The 15,440-nt window shown below is 34.8% G+C and overlaps 2 protein-coding genes across 4 annotated transcripts; one reads left to right on the top strand and one right to left on the bottom strand.

Moving 5' to 3' along the window:
* Window positions 1-2,787: 2,787 nt before the first annotated feature.
* arl3b (ADP ribosylation factor like GTPase 3b) lies at window positions 2,788-5,303 on the bottom strand. Its single transcript, XM_065262633.2, has 6 exons — window positions 5,220-5,303; window positions 4,652-4,795; window positions 4,155-4,271; window positions 4,014-4,064; window positions 3,743-3,928; window positions 2,788-3,628 (listed from the first exon to the last, which is right to left on the bottom strand). Exons 1-6 carry the CDS (start codon window positions 5,295-5,297, stop codon window positions 3,581-3,583), a joined length of 624 nt encoding a protein of 207 aa, XP_065118705.1. The 5' UTR covers window positions 5,298-5,303; the 3' UTR covers window positions 2,788-3,580.
* A 771-nt stretch (window positions 5,304-6,074) lies between these two features.
* sfxn2 (sideroflexin 2) lies at window positions 6,075-14,643 on the top strand. Of its 3 annotated transcripts, none has more exons than XM_065262628.2 (13): window positions 6,095-6,208; window positions 6,794-6,829; window positions 7,163-7,351; window positions 7,937-8,107; window positions 9,825-9,923; window positions 10,156-10,231; window positions 10,751-10,836; window positions 10,951-11,011; window positions 11,786-11,852; window positions 11,962-12,011; window positions 12,092-12,141; window positions 12,241-12,288; window positions 13,591-14,643. In XM_065262628.2, exons 3-13 carry the CDS (start codon window positions 7,194-7,196, stop codon window positions 13,688-13,690), a joined length of 966 nt encoding a protein of 321 aa, XP_065118700.1. In that variant the 5' UTR covers window positions 6,095-6,208; window positions 6,794-6,829; window positions 7,163-7,193; the 3' UTR covers window positions 13,691-14,643. The 3 variants fall into 3 exon arrangements, with proteins under 3 accessions (XP_065118701.1, XP_065118700.1, XP_065118702.1); XM_065262630.2 differs by having other exon boundaries at window positions 6,119-6,208; window positions 6,794-6,860; XM_065262629.2 differs by lacking the exon at window positions 6,794-6,829 and having other exon boundaries at window positions 6,075-6,208; window positions 13,591-14,642.
* The last annotated feature ends 797 nt before the right edge of the window (window positions 14,644-15,440 follow it).

Here is a 15,440-nt window from a genome sequence, read left to right as displayed (position 1 = left end):
TTGTGGCTGTTAATTATATAGTGAAAGATAACTTCTGATTTAATGTAACATTATGCATTATCAAAAACATACTATCAGGCACTAAAAATATTACCAGGGTGGTAAACATGGACAATAGCACCACCTACACTACACTCATGTAATGCTAAAGAATAAATCTCTTAAATGTCTGATAAGATTGGACGTTTTTATTGCTAGGAACAGTAAACAATAACTTCACAGGTGGAAATAAAGTGTACTTAAAAAAGTATATTTGTATTTATTATAAATATTTAAGTAATTTGAATTTATTTTAAATTATTTTATTGTACAAAATTTTTTAAATATTTAAAGTGTAAAAACATATGGACAATATACAGTAAATGCATTTTGTGTATATTTATATATATATATATATATATATATATATATATATACATGGGCGTAGATTTAGGGTGGGACGCTGGGGACATGTCCCTAGCAATATTCAGGGAAGACTGAATTGTCCCTAGCAATAATTTCGACCAAACAATTAATCTGTATTTATATATAACCACTAATGTCCTTCTTATTCTTGTGTTTTCTATTTTTTACTTATTATATTTTTGTCAGAAATCATTTAAATTAGATTAGAAATCATTTGCAATCCCGTTCTGTAAAAATGACGCTCTATGTGGTACACAAACGGTTAACAGCTTTCGTTCTCTGCAATGCCCGCCTCCGTAACTCACATCGCTAATATGATTGGCTTTGCATTTCTTTAGTCCCGCCTCTCTAATCTTATTGCTAATATGATTGGATTAGCATTTCTTGAGTCCCGCCTCTCTAATTCACATCACTTTATGGGCTTGTCTTTACTCGCTACGTGTGATAGGATGGTTTCACTTTGTACAACGCGCCAAAGTTCACTCAACAAGACGCGCGTGATTATTCGGGCTACAGGTAAGTGAGGAAGAAAGTATTATTATACCCACTGTAACTGTTTCATTCACAAAATACGGAACAAGTTGTGTCACATAATGATTCAAGGAAAGTATTTTCACCAATACACGACAATCCCATGTTAACCTGAGGAGTTGCAAACTTTTGTCAACCTTTTATAAATGGGGTAGCAAGGTTATTTAGGGGGTCCCTAATCCATGAAAGAAAATAACCCCAACATGGTAAAAACATGAATTCATGTCATGATTGCTGAATACTTTACATTACTGCACTGTGGTCATTACTTGCACAGATGTAGACATAATGTAAGGTTGCATTTTAAACTTAAAATTATTTTTTTCACACTGATTAACTGTCTGTTAATGAAAAGAAGATTTAATGTGAACTACAGAAACGTTAATAAACGTTGTTCAGGAAACAGCATGATATACATACCATCTTCAACACTGGGATTTTTTTGGCAAATTTAAATTAAGAATTAAATATTAATTGCATATTCTTCATTGTTATAAAGTAAATATGGTTATATCTTACAATGTGATTTTCTTTTTTTTTTGGCAAAGACTTAAACAGTTACTGTTTATTAGGCTCTAGGACATAACGAATTGTTTATTATAAATTTGGGATGACCGGGGGTGGCGAGTCAGATGTTACTGAGTAAAGTGCATACTGAGTTGTCTGTTGTTTGTGTCAAGTAAACGGTGATAAACAGTTTTTGCAATCCAACCATTTTATTTATGTCCCCACCAATGCCAGAATCAAACCTACGCCCTTGTATATATATATATATATATATATATATACATACTAGAGCTGGGCATAGATTAATCTCATACAAAATAAAAGTAATTTTTAGCATAACAAATGAGTGTGTGCTGTGTGTAATTATTATGTATATATAAATACACACACACACACACATTCATATATGTGTTTAAGAAACACTTACATGTGTATATATATTTATTAATATTTTTATATATTCTAAATTATATATATAAAAAACATATTTAAATAAAACATTTCTTAAATTTATATATATGTATGTGTGTTTGTTTAAATATACATAATACTTACACACATCACAAACTTATGTATTATGCAAAAAAATACTTTTATTTTGTATGAGATTTATCTAAATTAATCAATGCCCAGCCCTAATTTATACATTATTTTTAATGTAATTCATAAGTATATTATATTTTCTATCTACAAGTAAATATACAAGTAAACTGTGCTATTTGAGACACCATGAACTAAAATGTACTTATATATATATACATACATATATATATATATATATATATATATATATATATACACATGTACATATATATATGTATGTATGTATATATATATATATATGTACATGTGTATGTATATATATATATATATTATATATATATATATTATATATATATATATGTATGTATGTATGTATGTATGTATGTATGTATGTATGTATGTATGTATATATATATAAGTACATTTTAGTTCATGGTGTCTCAAAATAGCACAGTTTGAACACTTACTGTAGATGTTGTTAAGTACTAAAGACTCATTTTCAGTATATTAAGTTCAAAATTAGTGTGTAAAAATAGAGCAAATTAAGTACATAATAAAACTGTACTAACTTTAATTCAGCGCACTTTTTTCCCTGGGGTGTCATTGGTATATCACGTGAGTGTAGGTGTTTGTGAAGTGTGGCTAGGACTGGGAGAATCGCTATATATGTCAACACCATATGTTGCGATGGTGCGTTTGACACATATCCTACAATGTAAGCACTGTTACAGTGAATCTCAAATAAAATATAATGTAAATAAAATTCTTAATAAAATAGCTTAAATCATATTCTACCAGGAATCACATTGATATATATCTTTTTTTATTCAGTATACTTCAGTAATGAGACACACATTATAGACACTACAGGAATATTTCTGGTGTGATGAAACAGACTTTACAACATTTCGTAACAATAACTATTTAGATTACAGCCAGAAATGATACTTATTCAAGTATAGAGCTTTGAAAATATGTAAAATTTGCTATGTGGAACTTTATTTACATTTATCAAAAATGTATTTCAGATATTGTTTATCTGTAGATGGTCTCTCCTTTTGCACATACTGATATTTCTTATATGTGGCATTTGGGTACAATTATCATTTTAATCTCTATTAACCTCAGGAAAACTTACAAAAATATTCTGCACAACCTCTCAAAAAATGCTGTGACAAGAATTTTGTGATCAGCTGAAGTGAAAAATGCCAGTTTAGATAGAAAGCTGTGGAAGGGACTGCTGACGGCTGTAATTACATCTCTACAAATCTCTCAGTAACAAAATCCTCTCTATCTAGAACATTCGTTATAAAATTGTGTGATTTATATCTAGGAAGTAAGATATGACAGACTAAAATGTTAAATCATAAAGACTATCAATTTTATAGTTTAAGACGGGATACTGTGCAAAAAGATTAACTTTAGCTCACAGTACCGATTTCCTTTATGCCATGGTAGTCCCCTACAGAGAGGCAAAAGTGAAATGAAGCCTTAATTTTCTAAATTTATTGACATTTTTAAAAAGTCACTGTTTTAACATTCCACAGTATCCCGACATGCCCTGGGATGAAAACCACAGTGAGATATAACATCTTTATTTCCTCTTGGCGTTCACACTCTTACAAACCCAATTCATGCCATCCTGAAACACAACATTTGAATCAATTATTAGAATGTATTAGAATACAGAATGACTGTATGGTCAACATTGTATTGAGTTTGGTAAACACTTTGTCTTTTGTGTTTTTTAACTTACCTGGACTCCTTCTCCTGTGAGGGCAGAACAGGACTGGATCTGCCACACTCTGTCCCTAATAGTGTGTAAATTCAAACCCTCTGCTATCTCAGACGCTGGGGCTGCCGTCAGCAGGTCTTGCTTGTTTGCAAAGACCAGAACCGGGACTCCACTGAGCTTTTCTTCATCGAGCAACTCAGCCAGCTCCTGTAAGAAGATCAGCTAACTTGTTTAAACACCAAACACAGAAACAACAAGAACTAACAAAGAATTTTTAGTAACTAAGCATCACCTGTCCCGTTTCTTCAAACCTTTTGCGGTCTGCGCTATCAATGACATAAATCTGAAATAAAGAAATGCGTTTTCGGTGAACACTTCGTTTAGTAGGTATTGTGAAAATACTGTTAATCTGATACCAATCAGATCATCTCACCAATACATCTGTGTTCTCAAAGTAATTTCTCCAGTAGGGCCTGATCTTTCGTTGACCACCAATATCCCATACATTCAGTTTGAATCCTTGTGATTGGACACTCTTGATATTAAACCCCTATAGAAAAGAGAAAGTCAGTAAGCCTACTATTCACTTTTATTGATACAGTTCATACCTGTAAATCAAATTAAACTGGATCTAATCGAATTCATTTTGAGACGTAAGGCACTTGTTTCAGCAGTGGTACTTAAACTGGGGGACACAGGATAGTTTTATGACATTTTACACAATACATTAATTTATCATTATTAAACCTCAGAAAAATAAGGCTAGTAAACAACAGCACTATATTGTATAGTTTAATTTGTTTTGTTTAATTAAAATTATAAGATTGAGATTGTTTTATGTCATGAATTTGCTTTGGGGGGCTGCAAAGGGATGCACCTTAAAGAAGGGTGAAACGTTTGAGAAGCACTGTGTTACAGTAACTTTATCACCTGTGTTGGAGTAATATGAGAAATGTCTTCAGATGCTAGCTGTTTCAATAAGGTCGTCTTGCCACCATTGTCGAGCCCCAAAAGCAAGATCCGCACCTCCTGATCTGGAGTACTCTTCAGCTTCCGTAAAATTGATAGCAAACCCTAACAAAAATCAAACGAAAAGATTATACAATACGCTGAATGTATGCCGTACATACATCCAACAATGACGTCATAAGCACGAGCATCAACAAACAGATTTCCATTGCAACACTGAACGTTTAAAAGAGGCTAAATCAAAAAGAAATGGTGTCATTTTCCCTTGAAAACATATGAACGAAACGAGATATAAAGAGCAGAGTATGAGCGAATCTCGAACAGTCGTGACAACAGGCTAATCCACGATCAAGAACCGATGCTCATCTTATAATACCGCTCGATTACAACAAATCCACAGTTATCTTAAGAATTTTACGGCAATGCATTTTAAAATACGACTGATGAGAGACGTATGTGTTAAATCAAATGCGGTATCTTTTTGGCGTTTACAGGTTAGAATGCGTGTATTATAAGCGCTTTAACCTACCATCTTGTAATTCTGCCTCCCTGAGACGCCGCCGAGGGTTACTAAGGGGAAGAGGGGATAACGTAGTACACGGAACATACGTAAAAGCCAAGGAGATGTGACGTAGAGCACGAAAAACATTAAAGCCTTTGCGAATAAATTTGTTTTAACATTAAACATCCTTGTTTTAATGTTGTTGTTGTTGTTGTTTTTGCAATATAATTATTTAATTCAAGAATTGTTTTTAATTATTTTTTATCATTTATTTAGATGTGAAGTCTCTTAGGTTGGAAAAGCTAATATTATACAACCCCTGATTTGTCATATAATGACAAAAAACAGTGTATTTAACCTTATTTTTTATTAATGATAGTTCTTATACAATGTTAATGACGTACATATAATATACTCATATTACATACATATATTATGACACTTGATCTGATATAATTTATTAGGAGATATTCTTACTGCTAATTGTTTTTTTATATCAATAAATACCATGCCAATTTCAGCGATGCATTTAAACTACTGAAGTGTTCTAATCAAAAGGAATATTTTTAATCAGACGTTATATTTTACCTACACAAAGAAGAAAAATAAGAAAATGTGCATGCTTGTTGAAGAATTGTATTTTTATAATACAAGATATAACGTAAAGACAGCTATCCATGATTCTGCATGATGGTGTGTTTGACTTCATGAAGAGCTGCGCAGGTTTATTAAAGTATGCTATAAAAGTATCGCGATAGCATTTCGAAAGATGAGCTTTTGAATCTTTCTCGCGTTTTCTGATGTCATAAACCGAGCGGCTTGCGCAGAGATTCACGAATTAGAACACGCCTCTGAAAGCAAGGGGAGGGAGATTCTTCTGGTCAGGGATTGGAGGGAAAAATGCCACGTGCTCGTCTACTATTTCGAACCCATATCATCACTGTGTTTTACCCACTTCATTCGTGTTTACTACGATTTCAGGGCCAAATACGAGAGTGTGGAGTCGCTATTTAAAGGTATTTTTGTGTGGCACTTTCGATGCTCATGTCAAAATTGTTTTAAGAGATAATTTCCGGGTTTTACATGACCCGATGCAAGCTGTTGTAGAACTTGCCAATGTGTTTCTACTTCTTTCCGATCAGCTGTTACGTTGCATGTTTCTAATGTCATTGTTTAATTCTCTTACAAAAAAGGACACTTAATGTTTGAGATTCATTGATGCATCGGCTCTCACGCATAGTTTGTGATGCCACATCACGAATGATAACATGGCGTAATCTCTCTTTTCATTAAACTCGCTAGTAACAAGAGTAAAACTAGCTGTGCATGCACGTTCTGATATACTTAAAAGAGTAAGTTAGATATTTGCATTTTTTAGGTTGCCTGAAAATCAGGTTGAACCTGTAAGGAGTGACATCTGACCAGGTTAAAATTGCTTTGACATGTTTGTGCTCATTGATTATTGTTGCATTTCTTCTTGTTTTTCAGTTTTGTTTGCCCTTTGTGCTTTATGTCAATGTAATAACGTTTTAATATGATGCATTTATGATGCATAGGCATGTTAATGTTTTTAATATACTGCTTTTTATCTGTTTATTAAGGAAAAACAAAACGCAGTAAAAGAATAAAAGATTAAGGTACAGACTAAACTGAACTGGTTGAAACTAGGTCAGTTGCGGTTTTTCCAGATTATCTATACCTTTGTTTGAATAACTTGCCCCTGTGATATCTGTCTGTGTTTGAAATTATATATAAATCTAGAAATGTATTAATTTAACACCCAAAAAAAAAAAGTTTATACTAAACACACCAATAGAATTGTTTATCCTAAACAATGATTTTTCAAATCCCAAATATTAAACATTTTCATCACATGACTCCCATTTTTAGTCTGTTACTTATGGATGAGACATCTATCTTTCGATTCAACATATTGAATACTTTATTTACCCTGTATTGTTTTAACACAGGTCCTTTGAAAGCAGAGAGTGAGTGTGTACCATGGCAGCTCTGAAGGGATTCGATATCGACGCCCCACGCTGGGATCAAAGCACGTTCATGGGGCGTCTCAAACACTTTTTCAACATCACCGACTCTCGTACTGCACTGCTTCCTGACTCTGAACTTGATAAAGCTAAAGTATTAGTGGAAAGCTGCAGGTGAGTAAAAAACAACAAATTCACAAACTCAGCAAGCTCTCCCATATCTGAAATGATAAGGTCATGGTGCTAAGGTCATGGTTTTTGAATCCCATGGTATTGCAAGACCATTCAGCAGGGTCACTGTTAGATAAAGGGTTTATAGGGTGATTCATTTTGTGATTAAACTTAACATGTACAGACTGCAGGATAACTAAGAAATTCATAACAAAGAATTTTAATATTTTGTTAATTTTATTTTTCATTTTTCAATAAAACTTAGGGATATCAAGATTCATGCTTGAAGCTCGCCTAGTGATGCCCCTACAGCACTTTCATTTTAATCTGTCTATACCAAACATGATTCGCTTTCACAGATTATCACCATAAACAAGGCAAATATGAATTAAACAAAGATTAATTTGTACACGATTATTTCTTTATCCTTTTCTATGCTTTTAACTTTATGACAATGCATAAACCATCAGAATTTTTCACTAACCAACTTTCCTAAATCATGATTTTTATAGGCACAGACAAAGTGAGTGTTGAACTGAATTTGATTTATTTATACATTAATTCACGTCTATCTTTTTCCCTCACCAGAGCTGGGTCTATCCCTCCAGGCACAACTGAAGAACAGCTTCACTATGCAAAGAAACTGTATGACTCTGCATTTCACCCCGACACCGGTGACCGGATGAATATTATAGGAAGAATGTCATTTCAGGTGCCGGGAGGCATGGCCATTACAGGGTTCATGCTGCAGTTTTACAGGTCAGTACCTGCAGTATATATATATAAGACTGTAACGTTTTCCTTCCAGACGAACCAAAAATATTGAATCATTCTGCACTGCACGAGTTTTTGTCTTTTCCAATGGGCCGTATAATATCCCCAGTGCAACCAACTAGCAAGTAGCAAAACACGAATTGTGGCTGTTACAAACTAAAGCCTTTATGCATTCTTTTAAATAAAGAAAGGCCATTTGATACAGTCACACAAACCTGAAATGAAAATTGTGAAACACATTTTGTATAAAAAAATTAAACTATAAAACTTTGTTTCAATACCAGATATCTCTAGTTTTTGATTATGGATTAATATCAGTCAAACTGCAGTTGGTTTTTTTTCAATTCATAATCCTTAATAACACAGCTAATATAGCTTAAAAATACAGCTAAGTAGCACAATAAAACAAATCTATTAAGAGTTATCTGGTTTTGGAACCAAACTCTTCATATTAAAGGGGACATATCATACAAATCTGACTTTTTCCATGTTAAAGTGCAATAATTGGGTCCCCGGTGCTTTTATCAACCTAGAAAATGTAAAAAAGTTCAACCCAGTAACTTAGTTTTGTTAAACCATTCTCTGCAATCATGTAAAATAAATAGGTCGTTGAAACTTGGCTCCCTTTGTGATGTCTGAAGGGGAACATACCGCCCCTTAATCTGCACTATCCAACCATGCCACTGCCATTGAGTACAGACAGGTCATTTGCATTTAAAAGGAAACAACCAAAACAGCACATTTTTGCTCTAACATGTTATTAAAGGGATAGTTCGGCCAAAAATGATATTAAACCCCTGATTTACTCACCCCCAAGCTGTCCGAGTTGCATATGTCCACAAACACATTTTCGGATATTTTATAAAATGTTTTAGATCTTTCAGTTCATTAAATGTAATGTTACGGGGTCCACCCATAGTCCACGACCTTCAAGTCCAAAAAAAGTGCGTCCATCCTTCACAAATTAAATCCAAACGGCTCCAGGATGATAAACAAAAGTCTTCTGAGGGAATCCGCGCGGTGTTGTTGTAGAAATATCCATATTTAAAACTTTATTAACAAAAATAATACCTTCCGGTAGCGCCGCCATCTTAGTCGCGTCCGCATTCAGGATGAGAGCTTACGCAGCCTACGGAGGCCACTCTGCTGCTGCTCTGTGGCCCCGCCCTCCGAATTTGTCATACGTCACTAAGAAAAGTGCGTACACTACGCTTATACTCTCTCCTGAATACAGAGGAGTCTAAGATGGCGGCGCTACCAGAAGGTATTTATTTTGGTTAATAAAGTTTTAAATATGGATATTTCTACAACAACAGCGCACGGATTACCCTCAGAAAGCCTTTGTTTATCATCCTGGAGCCGTTTGGATTTAATTTGTGAAGGATTGACACATTTTTTTTGGACTTGAAGGTCGTGGACTATGGGTGGACCCCGTGACATTACATTTAATCAACTGAAAGATCTAAAACATTTTCTAAAATATCAGAAAATGTGTTTGTCTGAAAAACGATGGACATATGCAACTCGGACAGCTTGAGGGTGAGTAAATCATGGGTTTAATATCATTTTTGGCCGAACTATCCCTTTAAATGTAATAAATGATATATGTAATATTTTGAGCTAAAAATTCACATACGTACTCTGGGGACACCACTGATTTATTTGACATCTTAAAAAAGAAATGTTTTTTGTGATTTTGTAGGACCGTACCTGCCGTAGTGTTCTGGCAGTGGGTAAATCAGTCTTTCAATGCTCTGGTCAACTACACCAATCGTAATGCCGCATCACCCATCACACCAAAGTAAGTCCCGGTTACCTCATTCCTACCGTAGTTTGAACTTTACTCCCTTGCAAGCAAGCTCATGGGTCATATTGTTGGAATGTGGAGAGATGCCACGTAAAATGTGACTGTCCCGTGACACCTGGAGATTCATTAACAGATGTCTGGAAAGAGTTAGATATAATCGGTAGGAACGGATAAAGGTTTGTGGACAGCTAAGCAATAATTATGCTTGTGTATCGTTCTTTCCCAGGCAGATTGGAGTTGCTTATGTAACAGCCACCAGTACAGCACTGGCCACTGCAGTGGGGTTAAACCTCTACACAAAGGTATTATTCATCCATCATATGACTAAATAATCCCAGATGAACATGACTTTAAATTCATTTTTTAAATATCTGTCACTTTGTCCATATACAGGTCCCGAAAAAGCATCAAAAAGCACAAATATCCATTTTAAAAGTTACTAAAGTAATCCAAATCACTCCAGTGTGTTAATAAATATCAAATGATAGGTGTTTGTGAAAAAGCAATTAATATTTTGAACTTATTTAGCGAAATTGCATCCAAAACAAACATTCAAACATGTTGGCACATCCATAACTTGAGTCTTGTGACTAGTTGTCAAATAATTTTTTGGCCCAAAACACTTAATATGTAATTTTTTATTTATTTATGGGTGAACTATGTCTTTATAAGAAGACAAAACAAGTCATAAGTAGCACAGGTATATTTGTAGCCATAGCCAACAATACATTGTATGGGTCAAAGTACCCTCAGATTTCTTATGTACTTGTACATGTATATGTTTGTAACTCTTTATTATTTTTTTTTTACTTCTATCCCAGAGAGCTCCTCCATTGGTGGCTCGCTGGGTCCCATTCGCAGCTGTGGCCGCTGCTAACTGTGTGAACATCCCAATGATGAGACAACAGTAAGACCTTTTGTGTTCTCCCCACTGTCGTCTTTCAATTTCTTTTGATATCTCAAGTACGTTCACATGTCCAGATTTGCATTCTGGTGCCTCACGTGCTTTTCTCAACAACAGGGAGATTTTTAGTGGCATCGCTGTGACGGACGAAGATGGAAATAAACTGGGTTACTCAAGGGTGAGAAACAATTAAAGGGTGCATTTTACATATTCAGAGGTGGACACTACTTGAGTATTTTATGTAAATTTTCCAAGCATTTGTGCTTTATCAAAATGTTTGTCTTGGGAAACACATTCTAAAGCATATAATCATACTGTGTATTCCTTTTATATTGCATATTAAAATTGATTTAATACCTAATTACATAAAAATTGTGTACTTTTACTTTTTTTGAGTAAAAGTACAAAAGTACTTTTACTTAAAAGTAACAAAAAAAACTAGATGTTTAATGCCCTTGAAATGATGAAACACTGATAAAATCTGTATGATCACCAAAGCATAAGCACTACCCTGAGAAAGCTATTTGACATAACTTATATTTGCATATTTTAAGAAAAAGTTAAGTTAAGAAAAAGATAATATAATCCCTTGCAGGGTGATCAGGACTCTATGCTTAAAATAGATAGATGAATGAATCCATTGTATATTTTTTGCTTTGTCAAGCATCAATGGCCATTTCCAGTATCATTTTACAATAGTTTTGGGATATTTCAGTTATTATTAAGTTATTCTGTTGACAAGAAGCAACCTCTAGGTAGAACAAAAGATATTGTTTATAATTAGTGCAAAACATTTTAACTTACCAGCCGAACATTTGAGCTCTGATATATATATATCCAGATAGATGGGTACATCTAGACGTGCAGATATTTCCTCTATTTTTTAGCATTTATCCGTCTTTAGAAACACTATCAGATACAGCCGTCTGATTACATTCTCTGTTTGTCACAGAAAGCAGCTGCGAAGGGCATCACACAGGTGGTCATCTCTCGCGTTACCATGGCAGCACCAGGCATGAGTAAGTACAGAGATTTGACCGAGTACAGCCCATGTTATCGGATCTCAGGGCTAAAATAAACCAGACATCAGCTGCAGGTCTAAGTTGTTTTCTCTTTGTTTTGTTTTAGTCATACTGCCCATTGTTATGCAAAGGCTGGAAAAATATCGATTTATGCAGGTAAGCCAGACGGCATTATGTCTGTGTAGCTTGCTGTTGAATATACAGAGGCTTTAAAAAAGACATTTTTTGTTTTACAGAAAATCACATTTCTTCATGGGCCACTGCAGGTCATGATGGTTGGTGTATTGTAAGCGATCACCTTTATTATTATAAAAACATTGGTAGTTAATATGTTAATGTTTGTGGTGCTATTAAGTATATTAAATACATTCTTCTGTCTTCATAGTCTGGTTTTTATGGTGCCTGCGGCGTGTTCACTCTTTCCTCAAAGATGGTAAAGTTTGCATTCATGTTACACAATCTCATTCACTTCATGTCGTTCCAAACATGTATGATATACAGTACTGTGTGTGTAAGAGTCTTACGCCTCCATGACAGAATTAGATTAGTTGTTTTTACAATATTATAGTGATCATATATTATTACTCCTCAGTCTCTTCAATAGAATACATCCAGAAAATCCATGAAATGTGTATATAGTATTAAAAACTGTATAAAATGTAAACTGATGCGTCAAGTTTTTAGGGTAAACTCCCCTTCGACTTGAGCAATAGCAGGACTCTGCAGGATCTCTTAAACCTAAATAAAATTAAATCCTTATTTCTTATTTTAAAGAAATTAGTCTTTTTACTTTATTCTGCTCAAAAACGCTCAAGATGTGTTTAGTGCCAAGAAAGGTCCCACTAAACACCAACGATACCTAAAGAAGCCATTTAATCCTGATTAAATTTAAAAAAATTTGTCCATATTCCCTGTATTTTCTGTTTGTATCTTAATAAAATAGATTGAAAAATAAATATGGATAGACATTAAAACTTCTAAAACAACAAGTATGGTGGCCTTTTGCACAGTACTGTATAGTATCCATATCACTTTAATGCAGATACTTTTACCTAATGCTCTGTAGAGCTCATTGGTCGAGCATTGCATTAGCAGTGCTAAAGGTCATGGGTTGGAACCCAGAGAACACGCATACTGATAAAAATGAATACCATGCAATGCACTGCAAGTCACTTTGGATGAAAGCATCTGCCAAATGCATTAATGCAAAGCATCTTGGTCTATTCAAGGTGCACGTTTTTTATTTGTGTGTGTGTGTGTCTGTAATTAAACCCACAGGCTTTGTGCTGCTAATGCAATGCTCGAATGGATATGAGGAGCTCAGATGCAAAAGACCCAATGCTGTAGGCCTGTATTATACGTTCATCAAGTACTTTCAAATCGGCTTAATCCCAGCCTCGGGCCATTCAGAAATACTGGTTTGTTGGCAGAATCCATTCATTATGATAATAATTGCTCATTTACAAGAAAACATGTCAGACGCACTTTGAGGGTTTTGCATCTGAGCTCTTCATATCTTGTTTATATTGGGTATATATTCATCTGTAGTAGAATGCTTGTTTATGAGGCAGTTTACATCATAACAGTGACACAAGAACATTATTTTTTGTTATTGCCAGCTGCTTATTTTGGTATTTATCTCGTACCAAAATGCTCATTTTAAATATTACCACAATATCAGTAAAAACAATCAGTCTTTTGAGATGGTTTTAATTTTGTGGTTCTTGATTTGCAGTTCTATGGCTGTATCCAAGCTGGAACCCGAACTCAGGGAATCCATCGTGTCTGAGTACGGAGACCGTATCAGTTATGTTTACTTCAACAAAGGCTTGTGAGCGCCGGCCAATCAGACTGTCCCATCCAGACTCCATGCACGGGTCACTGGCCAATCAGATGCAGCTTGTCGAGGATGCGACTGTTTTGTGTAATTCGCACAAACTATTATTATTATTATTTTTAGGTTTTGTTACATAACCCAGAAAAATGCTGTAAAGTATCATTTCTGGAGTTGGTCCTAACTGCTGCAATTTGGATAAGTTTTAGTTTTTTAGAGAACTTATGGATGTTACAAAAACTTGTTCCAAGGGCCGTTTCTTGGATATGGTCCACCTTGACTAATCGGGAACAGATTTTAATACCCAAAAACTATGTTTGCCTGATGCCAACAGGGAAGTCGGACTGCATTTTATTGCATGCATTTCTCAGGAAGAGTTTATTTGAAATCATTTAATGATTTTTGTCAAGTTTGTGTACAACATTTAGGAATATACAGTTAGTACAGACTGTAAACGGTTTATTATATCATTTACATTATGAATGGTGCAGAATACACAACTAAATGGCTGTTTTTAAGATCATTTCGTGGCCTCATGTGCCTTAAAGACCAAAATCCTCTTCAGGTTGGTTTGCTGGATCAATACTCTGCCCTCACTGTGAACTCTGATCTGAGTTATGTAGTTGTTTTCATCATTATGACATGGTGAAATAAACAGACAGCTGTCAAAATAAACCCATGGTCTGTTGTAGTTTACTGGAGTGAACCCACAGTGGACCTTGTTTATTTTTAAACATTCATTCCTGCCACATGGGGGCAGTGTTTGATCATTCCTAAAAAAGCAAGAGTGAATTTGAGATGCGCAATACCAAGGGCTTATTAACACTAATGTGCTAAAATTGTTCATGTTCACAAATAAAATACACAATCTGGCACTGGGTTGCAGAAAACGTACTGTGATTAGTAACAGTTCTTAATAACGAATGACAGATGTGTTAAACTATTTAAGAGTTAAGACATACCAAAAATGTTGAAGCCATGTGTTTGTTTGGTATTTGATTCAGACTGCCTGTTTTGGAATGATAACATCTGACACGGTTTACCTTTATACCTTTCATATGTAAAGCACTTTGAGGTCTGCAGAAAAACGCTATATAAATGTAACGAATTATTTATTTTTATTCATAGATCCAAATAATATTTGTAAATTCAGATATTTAAACTCATAAAATAGATCATTTGTATTAGCTACATTGCAGACGCTTTAAAAAAATGTCAGATTTTTTTATTTTACCATGTGTTTATGCAGCGCCACGCGAACATCCGTGTGATTTCGCTCTCGCGGTATTTTGATGTCATCCACCTGTAGCTTTTTGCGGCGCCGCATGAAGTCGAACAAACCATAATGCTGCGTTCCAGGCAACTCGGATTTCGGATATGATGTCGTTTACCTAACCCACATTCGCATGTTTACCAGATGTTGTAACTTTGAGACGCCTACAGAATATTTTAACATTGCATTTTACATATCACGTGCTTTACGTCAAATGACACATCTCGCTGAGGTCGGGGTTGATCGATCGATCTGTCCACTGTGTCTTCTTTGTGTCCAGAGCTATTTTTCCAGCCCATGGTCCAGAGCTGAGAGGTCGGATACCTGACTTCGTTTGCCTTCCAGACATTTACTTTCAAGTTTGAGGTAATATCCAACATCCGAGTTGTTTGGAACAAGCATCTATTTTGAGGTGTTTACATATTTTTGTCCGAAAATGCTACAATGACAAAGCCCCTCCCACTTCCAAAACCTTTCC

This window comes from Paramisgurnus dabryanus, chromosome 1 (genome assembly GCF_030506205.2).
Source record: "Paramisgurnus dabryanus chromosome 1, PD_genome_1.1, whole genome shotgun sequence".
Lineage (NCBI taxonomy): Eukaryota > Metazoa > Chordata > Actinopteri > Cypriniformes > Cobitidae > Paramisgurnus > Paramisgurnus dabryanus.
Note: the sequence above shows the minus strand (reverse complement) of the source record. Positions and strands in the feature narration are given on the sequence as shown.